Source organism: Dryobates pubescens, chromosome 20 (assembly GCF_014839835.1).
Source record: "Dryobates pubescens isolate bDryPub1 chromosome 20, bDryPub1.pri, whole genome shotgun sequence".
NCBI classification, from domain to species: domain Eukaryota; kingdom Metazoa; phylum Chordata; class Aves; order Piciformes; family Picidae; genus Dryobates; species Dryobates pubescens.
In genome coordinates this window covers 979,746-991,928 of record NC_071631.1, presented here as the reverse complement: position 1 = coordinate 991,928, position 12,183 = coordinate 979,746, and the positions used below count along the sequence as shown (strand labels likewise).

The 12,183-nt window shown below is 61.0% G+C and overlaps 2 protein-coding genes across 2 annotated transcripts; one reads left to right on the top strand and one right to left on the bottom strand.

Moving 5' to 3' along the window:
• The first annotated feature begins 1,513 nt into the window (after positions 1-1,513).
• Positions 1,514-8,799, top strand: MTFR1L (mitochondrial fission regulator 1 like). Its single transcript, XM_054171024.1, has 6 exons — positions 1,514-1,607; positions 2,922-3,026; positions 4,190-4,299; positions 5,012-5,223; positions 6,460-6,772; positions 7,746-8,799. The coding sequence occupies exons 1-6, from the start codon at positions 1,593-1,595 to the stop codon at positions 7,849-7,851; spliced, it is 861 nt and encodes a 286-aa protein (XP_054026999.1). The 5' UTR covers positions 1,514-1,592; the 3' UTR covers positions 7,852-8,799.
• Positions 8,800-9,765: 966 nt separating this feature from the next.
• AUNIP (aurora kinase A and ninein interacting protein) lies at positions 9,766-11,642 on the bottom strand. Its single transcript, XM_054171009.1, has 3 exons — positions 11,513-11,642; positions 11,080-11,215; positions 9,766-10,854 (listed from the first exon to the last, which is right to left on the bottom strand). Exons 1-3 carry the CDS (start codon positions 11,606-11,608, stop codon positions 9,947-9,949), a joined length of 1,140 nt encoding a protein of 379 aa, XP_054026984.1. The 5' UTR covers positions 11,609-11,642; the 3' UTR covers positions 9,766-9,946.
• Between the last annotated feature and the right edge of the window lie 541 nt (positions 11,643-12,183).

Here is a 12,183-nt window from a genome sequence, read left to right as displayed (position 1 = left end):
GCCTGAGCAGGAGTGCAGAGCAGCCTGAGTGCCTGCCTCCCCTGGCTGCTGGGGAGGCACAGATCTGCCCTCCTGGCTTCCACAAAGCTTCCTAGGAGGGATTTTTGCTGCACCTTCCCTGAGCCTCCCTTGGTCAGGGGCTTCAGACAGTCACTTGTGCTGGCCTGGAGAGTCCATCCCATTTGTTTTCCCTCCCTCCTGTTCTGCAGCAGAAGGGGCAGAGGGCAGTGGCTGAGCAGGCATGTGTCTGCCCAGTGGTTGTGCCCTGTGGTGTGCCCAGCTCAGGGCTTGCAGGAGGCAGCATCACTCATGTGGTCCTGCAGCGGCAGGGACAGTGCCTGAGCCTGCAGCCAGCCTCGGGGGTCCCTGGGAGCACCTTGGTGCTTCTCTGGTGAACTGCTGGGCTCTGGCAGCCCTGCCTGGAGCCCCCCCGGCGCTGCTGTGAGCTCGGGGTGGAGGCTGGCAGAAGGAACCCCAACAGCAGGGTCGGGGGGGGCCTCACCCGTGTCCCATTCACTGCCCGAGGAGCTGTCGCTGCCCGCGGGCTGCAGCCGGCAGCCAGCCTGAGGCTTTCCTGATCGGTGCCGAGCTTTGTGCCTCCCTCTTTGTAAGCGCCAAGGTTTGACAGCTTCGTGTTCCCTCGGGGGAGGAGGTGCTGCTTTCCCCCCTTGCTCTGCTGAGCTTTGTGACGCCCTGGTCTGAAACCCACGGAGCGGGGCCAGGGCCGATGTTTGCCAGCGAGGCTGGGGGGGAGCGGCCCCGCGCGGTTCTGCGGGGAGGGGGCCGGAGGGTCCCGGCTGTAGCTGCACTCCTTAAAGCCATCCCACCCCCCGCCGGCTCCTGCTGTGCTTCTCTTCTCCGGGGCGGGGATGGGGCTGGGACTCCAGAGTAGGATCCCAGAGGGGCTGGAAGGGATCTTAAAGAGCTGTCACGGCCAGGGTCACCCCCAGCCCAGCTTGCTCAAAGCCCCATCCGGGCTGGCTTTGAACACCTCCAGGCCTGGCAGCCCCAGGTGCCTCTGCTGCAGCGCCTCAGCGCCCTGCTGGGGAAGAGTTTCTTCCCAGAGCCTCAGCTCGGTCCAGCCCCTGCCGGTGCCCGGCCGGCGCCTCCCGTCCTGCCGCTCCGTGCCGCTGGACAAGGTCCCTCCCCGGAGCCCCGGCGGAGGCTGCTCTCGGCTCTCCCCGGGGCTGTCCCCAGGACGGGGCGGGGGCGGCAGGGCCGGGGGGAAGGCGGGGCGGGAGCGGGGGTCGCCGGTCCCCGTCGCCGCCTCCCCCCGGTGCCGGCGCATGCCCGGCCCGTCCGGAAGCGCTGGGGGCGGCTTCTGCTTCCGGGTGATGGCGGCGGAGGGGCCGGGAGCGGGGCCGAGCGGTGCCGCAGCCCCTCAGGTACCGGCGGGGCGCGGGGGGCCGGCTGCGGGCGGGGGGCCGCGCTCGGTGCAGCCGCGGGGGGCTCCGTGCGGGCAGTGCCCGCAGCCAGTCACTTGTGCCCCGCAGTGAGCAGCTCCGGGCCCGGCGGGGAGCAGGGGAGGATGAGCCGCGGGAGCCGCAGCAGCCAGCGCTGAGCTCGCCCCGAGGGCGCCGCCGCGGCCGGCGATGGCAGCCGAGTCCGTAAGTAGCGCGGCCGCCGGCGCCCCGGGCGCCTTCCCTTCCCCTTCTCGCCTTCCCTTCCTCTCCTTCCCCCGGTCCCTTCCCTTCCCCTTCCCTCGGGCCCTTCCTTCCGGCTCCGCGGTGCCCCGGGGCTCCCCGCTCGGGGTTCGGTGTGAGACGCACCCCAGGCGTTCTCCCCGGCAGAGCCTCGGCCCAGCCTCCGGGCGCTGGGGGTGCAGCAGGCTCCAGCAGTTAATAAACTGGTAGTGAGGAGAGCGAAATAACCTGCTTGGAGTCCAGCCTGCCACAGGCATTGGCGGTGCAGAGCCTTGTGCTGGCTCCTGTGGCGGCCACAGGACTGGCAGAGAGGACAGTGGTCAAAGACACTTCACCTCCTGAGCCCCCCAGGAGCTCCTTCTGAAAGCCTCCACGGCTGCTCTGGCCACCCCCAGTCGAGGCTGGCCCTGGGGACCCTCCATCCAGTGCTGCTGACATGGGGCAGTGAGTGTCCCTTTAAATGAGGTTTTCAGCTGAGCTCAGCTCTCTCCTGGCCCCCTCATGTGACACTGGTCTCCTCTTTGTGATCTGCTCCCGTCTGGAGCTCAGTGGCTGTCACTGAAGGCTTCTCCTCGGTGCTGAAGACACTGCACCTGCACTGGCAGTGCCCCAGAGCCAGTGACTGTCCCCAGTGCTCAGCTGAGACACAGGCTGTGACCTTGGGGCTTAGCAGGTTCCCAGTCAAACACATCGCTGAACAGATGAAAAGGCAAAGGTCAGAGCTGCTCAGGACCTTGTGTGGGACAGTTTGCAATGTAATAGCCTTTAGAAAGGGCAAATCCTGAGCAATCATCAGGAGGACACAGAGCTGCTGGAGAGAGCCCAGAGGAGGCCACAAAGGTGGTCCCAGGGCTGGAGCAGCTCTGCCCTGAGCACAGGCTGAGGGAGCTGGGGCTGTGCAGCCTGCAGAGGAGAAGGCTCCAGGGGCACCTCAGAGCTGCTGCCAGCACCTGAAGGGATCCTGCAGGAAGGCTGCAGAGGGACTGTTCATGAGGGTGTCTGAGACAGGACAAGAGGGAATGGTTTGAAGCAGAGCAGAGTTTTGAGTGGAGCTGAGGAAGTTCAGCAGGAGGGAGCTGAGCCTCTGGCACAGGGAGGCTGTGGCTGCCTCCTGCCTGGGGGTGTTCAAGCTGATGAGGCCTTGAGCAGCTGAGTCTAGCTGAGAGGTGTGCCTGGGCATGGTGGGGAGGTTGGAGCAGATGATCCCTGAGGTCCCTCCCAACCTGAGCCGTGCTGTGACCCCAGGGGATGTTAATCCTCTCCCTTGGCTTCTTCCAGACCATCCCCATCTGGCAGAACAAGCCCCACGGCTCGGCACGCAGCGTTGTCAGGAGGATTGGATCAAACCTCCCTCTGAAGCCCTGCCCCAGAGCAACCTTTGAGGTAAGAGGAGCCCTGGGGGGGTCTGGTGATGATGTGCAGGAAGCTGCTGCCCTAGAGCAGCTCTGGCATCACTCCCCAGCTGGAGTCACAAAGGTCCTGCACCATGGGGTTCTTCTTACCCTTTGCTCTGTAGGTTCTGCTCTTGCAAGTGGTTGTGGGCAGCTGGAGGGCAATCCCTCCCCAGACACTGCTGAGGGCTGGGCTCCCAAGCTGGAGGAGACACCGAGTTGGAGCTGCTGAGCCTGTGCCTCACTGTGTGACCTCCAGCAGGGCAGATGCCCTCTGGGCCTGTGTTTCCTCAGGGCTTCTGCAAGGGCTGAGTCCCTGCTGGAGCTGAAGGGCAGCCTGGCACTTGTCAGTGGCAGGGAGCTGCACGTGGCCTTGGCAGGCTGCTGAGCTGGATCAGATGTCCCTGCACTGCCTGCTCCTCACCCAGCACAGCAGCCTCCACAGCTCCACACAGCAGCACAGGGACTGGCCCCCTGGGCTGGGCACTGCTGAGGCCACACTGGGGGCGGGCTTGGGGCCCTCACTCCAGAAGGGTTTTGAGGGCTGGAGCAGGTCCAGAGAAGAGCAATGAAGCTGGGGAGGGGTCTGGAGAGCAGGGCTGGGGAGGAGCAGCTGAGGGAGCTGGGGGTGTTCAGCCTGGAGAAGAGGAGGCTGAGGGAGACCTCACTGCTCTCTGCAGCTCCCTGGGAGGAGGCTGGAGCCAGCTGGGGGTTGGGCTCTGCTCCCAGGTGGCAAGTGAGAGGATGAGAGGAAATGGCCTCAGGGTGCACCAGGGGAGGTTTAGGTTGGCCATCAGGAACAATTCCCTCACTGAAAGGGTCCTCAAGGCCTGGACCAGGCTGCCCGGGAGGGTGATTGATTCCCCATCCTTGGAAGGGTTGGAAAGCAGCGTAGGAGGGGTGCTGAGGGACATGGTTTGGCAGCAGACTTGGTGGTGCTGGGTCAGTGGTTGGACCTGATGATGCTGAAGCTCTTTTCCAACCAGAGGCATTGTTTGGCCCTGTGCTGGGACTCCCTTTCTGTGAGCTGAGCGGTGCTGCTGTGGCACAGCTGACCTGGAGCAGAGGAGAAGGGCTCTGAAGCTGCTGCAGCCCACCTGGGACAGCAGGCAGGACAGGACTGCCCCCTCCTCAATGAGGCTTTCTTCTCTTCAGGTTCTACCCAGTGTTTCAGAGCTCTATTTCAACGATGTCCCTCCAGTCCCCACCCTGGCAGACGTTGTGTGGATAGCAGCAGACGATGAGGAGACCTACGCCAGAGTCAGGTGGGGGCCTCCTTGTGTCCCTTTGTGTCCACACTCTGCATGGGGCAGGCACTGCTCAGGTCACCACAGCTTCCCCTCCTCAGGGTCTGGTGTGGGTGGTGCCTGTTTGAAGACAGATGAACAAAAGACCCTGGGAGGGTCTCCTGTAGGATGTGCTAAGAGCCTGCTGAAAGATCGGTGCAGGGGAACCCTCCCCCCTGATCCCTGCTGTGTGCTGGTGAAGAGTTGAGTCCTGCTGGGTTTGAAATGTTCTGCCCTCAGGAGTTTTGGTTCTGGCCCTTCCCTTCTGGAGGACAAAAAGGACTTTGGGAGCAGAGGCAAAAGTTAAGGGGTAGGTGACATTCCCCACCTGCACCCAGCACACTGCCTGGCCCGGGGACAGGTTTAGCAGGAGAGAAATAGCTTCAGGCCACAGGAGCATAGCCAGGCCTGGCTCTCTGTGTCCTCCCCCCACATCCTGAGCTGCTGGGGCACAGGCCAGGCCTTGCGTCCCTGCGAGGCACAGGGAGCCCAGAGCGGCACAGCACAGCCCCGCGGTGGCACAGGGAGCTTGGTGCAGACATCCCCGCGGTGACACAGACACCACCGAGGGGCAGAGGCTCAGCTCAATGTGTGGGAAGCCTTCTGCTGCCCTGAGGTGGAGGCAGAGCGCCCCCAGGTGCCGCAGAGGGCTCTGGGCCTCGCCGGTGACCCCGCGCTGCCTGTGCCGCAGGAGCGACACTCGGCCGCTGAAGCACAAGTGGAAGCCAAGTCCCTTCACCGTCATCCAGCGAAATGCTTCGGTCCCCAACCTGAGGAAGCAGGAGGAGAAGCTGCTGGCCCTGAAGAAACCTGGTTTACCAGCCCTGAGCAGGACAACAGAGCTCCAGGATGAGCTGAGTCACCTCCGGAGCCAGATCGCTAAAATCGTGGCTGCGGAGTCAGGTAGGGCTGCAGGGAGCTCTGTGCTGGGCAGCAGCAGGGGCTGAGAGCCTCAGCCCCCTCCAGGCCTCCACACAGAGCACAGCTGCTCAGTGCTGTTCCAGCAGAGCTGCTGCTCTGGTTGGTAGGATTCCATCTCTGCTGTCAGCTCAGAGCTGGCTCTGTCTCTGGAGGAGGAGCCCTGCTTGGCTTTGGGAGGGAGCAGGAGCTGCCTTGTGGCTGTGCTTGCTCTGGAGGTTGACTCATCTCAAGCACCAAGCTTCACTTGGTGTCTCCCTGCCCTTCCCTCCCTGCTGCCAGTCAGCCAGGAGCCTGAGGGTCACCTCTGGGTTTGGGTCAGAATGAGGGGTTGGTGTTTGCTGCTCTCTGGCAGTGCCCTTCTGTAGCAGGTGAGGTCTGTGGGGCAGGAGAGGACCCAGGGTGCTCACACATGAGGTCTTTGGGGAAAGGCTGAGCTGAGGATTTTCTTTGTTGCAGTAAAGGTCTGTGCAGCTAACAGCCTTGGGTCAGCCTCAGAGCTGAGCAGTGAGGAGAGGCTCCTCTCCCTTCCCTGTGTGCTTAGCTCTGAGATCACAGAATCACAGAGTGGAGGGGCTGGAAGGGACCTCCAGAGATCATCCAGTCCAACCTCCCAGCCAGAGCAGGGCCACCCAGGGCAGGTCACACAGGGGCACAGCCAGGTGGGTTTGGAAAGCCTCCAGGACCTCTCTGGGCCCAATCTTCCTGATTGTCCAAGGCTTGCTGCAGCCTGCTCCAGAGTCTCAGCACTGAAGAGCTTCCTAGGATCAGTCTAACCCTGCCCTCCCTCAGCTGCAAACCAGCTTGAGGAGAGGAGGTTTAGAGTGGAGATTAGGAAGAAATTCTTTCCAGTGAGGGTGGGGGGACACTGGCACAGGCTGCCCAGGGAGGCTGTGGCTGTCCCCTCCCTGGAGGTGCTCAAGGCCAGGCTGGATGAGGCCTTGGGCAGCCTGGGCTGGTGGGAGCTGTCCCTGCCCATGGCAGGGGGCTGGAACTGGATGAGCTTTGAGGTCCCTTCCAAGCCAGCCCAGTCTGTGGCTCTGTGAGCATGGTGCCATGGGAAGCAGGGGACAGAGGCTGTGCTGAGTTTGTTTGCTCACAGCCTGGCTGAGGAGGCCTCTTGATTTATCTTCTGTTACTTGGAGAGGGGGAGAAACCCAACCAGCAGCTGCATGGTCTGGGCTGAGTTCTTCTCTCCACCTCTGCTCTTTTCTCTTCCAGCTTCTGCTTCCTTCACACCAGATTTGTTATCTCCAGGCAGTTCAAATGCATCTTCTCCCTTGCCTTGCTTTGGACCTTCTTTCCAGTCCACAACTTCCTTTGTCATTAGTGACATCACAGAGGAGGAGGCAGAGCTGGACAGCCCTGAGCTGCCCTCGGTCTCCATGCTCTGCTCTGCCAGCTCTGAGTGTTTTAAACCAGAGCCAAAGGATCCTGAGGAGGAGGATTCTGTGTCTCTCTCCAAGGCCAGCAGCTTTGCAGACATGATGGGCATCCTGAAGGACATCCAGAGGATGAAGCAGAGCAAAGACCTGTAAGTGCTCTCCTGAGCTCTCTGCCTTTGTTTTACCTCTGCACTGGAACAGAAAAGCCTCAGGCTGAATCCTAGAGGGGCTCAGGTTGGAAGGGACCTCAAAGATCATCTACTCCAACCTCCCTGCCACGGGCAGGGACACCTCTCCTCTCTTCCTCCCCTCTCCTCTCTTCCTCCCCTCTCCTCTCTTCCTCCCCTCTCCTCTCTTCCTCCCCTCTCCTCTCTTCCTCCCCTCTCCTCTCTTCCTCCCCTCTCCTCTCTTCCTCCCCTCTCCTCTCTTCCTCCCCTCTCCTCTCTTCCTCCCCTCTCCTCTCTTCCTCCCCTCTCCTCTCTTCCTCCCCTCTCCTCTCTTCCTCCCCTCTCCTCTCTTCCTCCCCTCTCCTCTCTTCCTCCCCTCTCCTCTCTTCCTCCCCTCTCCTCTCTTCCTCCCCTCTCCTCTCTTCCTCCCCTCTCAGCTCAGTTCCTAACTTGCTTCCCACGTGCAACAGCAGCATCTTAGGCTAGCTCAGGCTGTGGTTACTGCAGCTTAATTAAAGCTGTGTGATAGGTTAGAGTTACATTAAACAAGTCACTGATGAGCTTTAATTCCTAGGCACAGCCCTCTGGTGTCACTGCAGCACTCCAACACTTAACAGGATCTTGCAGGCTTTAAGTGGATGAGGGAACCAAGTGGTGCTTAATGAGATAACCACAGAGATGCTTCTCTGATGCTCCTGCTTAGGCACAACCTGGGGAGCTTCAGGGCTGGCTGAGGAGCACTTGCAGAGCTGTAAGTCAGCAGCTGTGAGCCAGGGCCTGTCCTGGTGTCTGTGGTGCCCTCTGAGAGGGGAGCAGCTCGGTTTGGGGCTGCTGACTGTGTGCTGGGGCTGGGGTAAGGACAGGGAGCTGAGGAGCTGCTGGGACTGGGCACAGCTGCAGCAGTGTTGGCATTTTCTCTTCACTGATTCCCTGCATGTTTTTGTCTTCCATGTAGAAACAGAACAGCAATGAAGGAGGAGGACCCAGCTGTGCTTATAGCAGAAGTTCTGAGAAGGAAATTTGCTCTGAAGGATGAAGATCTGACCCTGAAGGAGAAATGAGGGCTCAGTCATCAAACTCTGTAAGCAAAAGTATTATGCTCCCAAATCTCCTCCACTGTAGCTGCCTTCCTAAGGACTGAGCCTTCTGCCTCTTCTCTGAGTTAGGAGATGGTTCCTGCCCTGGACATGGCCTGGGAGAGGCCCTGCAGGTTGGATGCCCTGCAGGTTTTTGATGTGGTTTCCATGAATTTGTTCTCCAGAAGAAAAAAAAACCAAACCAAACCAAACCACTTTTCAAGGAGCTGGGAATTCTTTCCCACCTGTGTTTTGATGTTGGTGATTGCTAAGGATCTCCTCAAGAGTGCAATGAGTGCTGCTGGACAAAAGTTCTTTCTACCTACACTTCTTTTCCTTAGGTTCCAATGAAGCATTACCTTAGAAGGGCCTCACTCCCCCCCAACCAGTTACCATTTCCAGTAGAACCCAGTGTCCACCATCCACTTCTTTCCCTGTTGAGTGTGGTACAGAAGCTGCTGAGAATAAGCTAATTAATGTGTCCTGGTCTGTAGTGTTTAGGAGGTTGTTAAAGCAGTGGTGAAAAGAAGTCTTCTTGTCTGCCCCAGTGGTGGGCTGAGGCCACAGTGGGTGGGCAAGGGCTGCTGGTTGGCTTTGCTGTGCCCCTGGGTGTTCCCTCACTCCCCACACTTGCATGACAGAATGGCCTTAAGTTCTTGGCAGTAATTTAATGTTTCCTGACTAGTTCCTGTGTTCAGAGAATGTATTTTAGTTAGCATTCAGAGAGGTCTATTTATTGAACCACCACCCCCCCTGCTGAGAGCCCAGCACCTGCCACGAGAGCTTTCACCCCAGCAGAGGTAGGAAGGGACTTGGCCTTGCCTGTGGCTGTCGCTGACCCCAGAGGTTTCCTGCAGCTCCACCTCCTCTGCAATGTTCCTCATGGCTGTATTCAAAGTATGACTTTGGTTTTCTTTCCCCCTTTCTATAAACTGGAGCCTTAATAAGAGCCTGGCTGTGCCTGCTGCTGGTGGTGTGCAGGGGGCAGAGGGGAGGTGGCTGGGGGGCAGCTGCTGCAGAGGGTGGTGCTGCAGCTGCAGCGACTCAGATGCTGAGAGCTTGCTTCCTCCACCAGGTTCCCAGCCCTTGACAAAGCAAACCCTCAGCCCTACCCCAGCTGGATCTCTCACACTGAAGTTGTGGCCCCAGGGGAAGGGGAAGCTGTCTGGAACAGCAGCACTTGGCAGTGGTGGAGGTGTCCTCAACATGTAGAAGAGAATTAAAACAGAGCAGCCTCTTGTTCTGGAGCAGGGGCACAGATGGCCTCGGCTCCTCCTGACCCCTGGGGGTTTGGAGCAGCTGGGCCCTGTCCTTCAAAGCACAGCTCCAGCCTAGAGCCCTCCCCTCCAATCCCCCAGAGCAGGCATGAGGTGGAGCCAGCCAGGCAGTGTGGAGGCACCAAGGCTGTTGGTTGAGCTGTGGAGCATCCAGAGGCAGCTGAACCAGCACTGCCCAGCTCTGCCTGGAGCTCTCCCTGTGCTGTCTGACACACACCAGGCTCACCCCTGAAGGAGCCACACCTCGGGCCTGGGGGCTGCAGCTCAGACTCGCCCAGAGCAGGTGGCACTGTCACCATTCCTCTTGTCACAGCCTTCCTCAGCTTCAACCTCTGCTAACAGCAGCTGGGTGCTGTGATCCCACCCTCAGCTACCAGAGGTTCACAGACACAGAAAGTGCAAGGCCTTGGCCACAGTCCCCAGCTGTCACCTGACAGGGCTGGCACAGGGCACAAGCAGGACACAGCTGAGCCCAGGGCTTCCTGCAGCAGCTGAGGCACAGAGTGTGGGGCCTGAGCTGAGCCTGCAAAACCTTTACCTTTGGACTGCCACAGCTGCAGGAGCAGAGGGCTGTGACCATGACAGAAAGCAGCTCCTTCAAACACTGAGCTTTTATTAAAGCAAACACAGAGGCCCTGCCTGTTGCAGGGGGCTGCTGCATCTGCCACACCACCACCCACAGACCCTGACCCATTTCTGACCACCTCCTTAATGCTTTCCTGAGGCTTTGTGAGGTCAGCAGATGACCCAGCTGGGGGCACTTCATGTTTAACCAGCTCCTGAGAGGAGCCACCTGAGGTCACTTAGTGTTTAATCACTCTGTTCCCCTGGGAGTCCTGGGTGAAGAGTAAATCATGGCACAGGTCTGCCCAGTCCTGCCCCGCTCTGCTCAGGCTCCTCTTGGCAGCAGCCCTGGAAGAGCCCTTGCAGGGGGAGCTGGGCAGGGAGCTGCCCTGGTCCTTGGCAGGAGAGAGGAGCCTCCAGCAGCGGTGGGAGATGACTCTGTTCCCCTCTGAGTCCTGGGTGAACAATTCTCTGCAGGGGCTGCTCGGCCCTGCCGTGCTGCTGCGCTCCCGCAGGGGCTCTGCTCTGCCTGCTCTTGGTGGAGAGGAGTAAACCCCAGCAGCACAGCTCCTGCCTCTCCTTACAGCAGGGTTCATATGCTCAGGCTCAGACACATCAGTTAGAGAATTAATGCTCCTCAGCTGCTGCAGCTCCTTGCTCTGGTTTGCACCACGGCTGGGCTGGGAATCAAGCCTGCTGCTCAGCCCCTCGGGCAGCAGCTGCCTCCCTTCTCTGTCCATCCTGCAGCCTGAAGTTCTGCTGCCAACTCCTGAAGGCAGTTCTGCAGTAAACAAACCTGACTCGAGTCTGTGAGCCAGGACCTGGCTGCCCTCTGAGTCCTGGGTGAAGCTGAAGGGGACTGCTGCAGCCTCTCCCACCCTGCAGGAGGCTTGGCTCACGCTCTGGGCCTCTGCTTCTAGGGAGCCTGGCAAAGGAGCTGCCGAAGCTGCTGCTGTCCAGGCACAGCACCGGCCTGGAGCCTGCACCTTCTCCTCCCCAGCTCTGCAAGATGGCTTCTGGGCTTCTTCCTCCACCTGCAGCAAAGCCAAGATCTTCACAGGGGAGGCAGCCAAAGTGCCACCTTTTTCTTTGCAGTCTTCAGGCAGGGTGGAAGGAGATGGCCTGCGGTTTTCTTTGTCTCTTTCATCTGGAAACAAGAGGGAGCTGGTTAAAGCCAGAGCACAAAAGCAGCCTCAGGAGCACAGAGATTGTGAGCTGCCTCCTTTATCCACCCTAAACCCCAAACTGGGAGTCCAAACCTCTTCCTCACCAGAAAATGCACTTTTCTGCCTAGTAAAGCTGCCAAGCAATGAAGTGAGAGGATTTCCTCTCAAGCCTGCAGCCACTCTCCCCCAGGGCTGTTCCCCATTACCTGTCTGTCTGCAGAAGAAGGAGGAGATGGAGGTCTGCTTGCTGCGTGGCTGAGAGGCTCTGCTCTGGGTGAAAGGCACCGAGAGAAGCTTCCTCCCCAGAACTCGAGTGGACACCTTTGGCTTGACGATGAGAGGCTGGGCAGGGAGAGAGACAAGAGCAAAATGAGCGCTGAAAGCCAATCCTGTCCTTCCCCAGCGCTGCAGCACGGAGCGGATGAGGTTGGGGGGGGGGGAGGGGTCACCTTGTCCACCCCCCTGCCCAAGCCCCTCCAACCCCACCGTGTCCCCCTGGAAACCTCTCTGCCTCCCGCCCGACCCACCGCCTCGCTCCCACAGCCTCTCCTACCCCACCGTGCGGCCGGATCTCAGCCCCGCGGAGCCAAACGTTTCCCCGGGACAAGGGTCCGGGCTCGCCCCGGTGCCCAGCCGTACCTGCACCGGGCTCTGCTTCAGCTCCGCCGTGTCCAGCCACACGCCGCACGCCCCGGCCGGCGGGGCCGCGCTGCCGCCTCGGCGTCCGCGCTTCATCCCCGGCCCCGGGCCGCTCTCTAGCCTGCCTCCCGCTCCCGAGGGGCCGGGGAGGGGCCGGAGCGGGGCCGGAGCTGCTCCCCGTGCCCGCCGGCTCCGGTTCGGCTCCGGTTCGGCTCCCGTTGGCTCCCGCGCTCCGGCCCCCGCGCGCGCGCTCTCCTGGCGGATGGACCAATCAGAGCGGGGGGGCTGGACGAGCGGCGGGCGGAGCCCCGCCCACCCGGTGCCTACGTGAGGAAGTGGGCGGTGTGGGGGGCGTGGCTACGGCAGTGGGGGGCGTGGCTGAGCGCGGGCCGTGCCGAGCTGACCTCCCCTCGCGGGCGGGATCGGGCCCCGGGCCGCAGAAGAGGGTCGCGGCGGGTGGGAGAGGGGGAGAAGGAGCCCGAGTGCCGCGGAGCTGCCACGGCGGGTGGGAGGCAGGGCGGGGGGGAGCAGCACTGCACCCTTGGGTTCCTTCCGTTCTCTCTGGTGCTCTCCTGGCCCCTGCCCAGCCCTTAGCTGAGCGCAGCCCGAGCCCCGAGCTCCCCCAGCCCCCTCCACCTTCCCTTTACAAGCCACAGCTGCAGCCCCAGCTG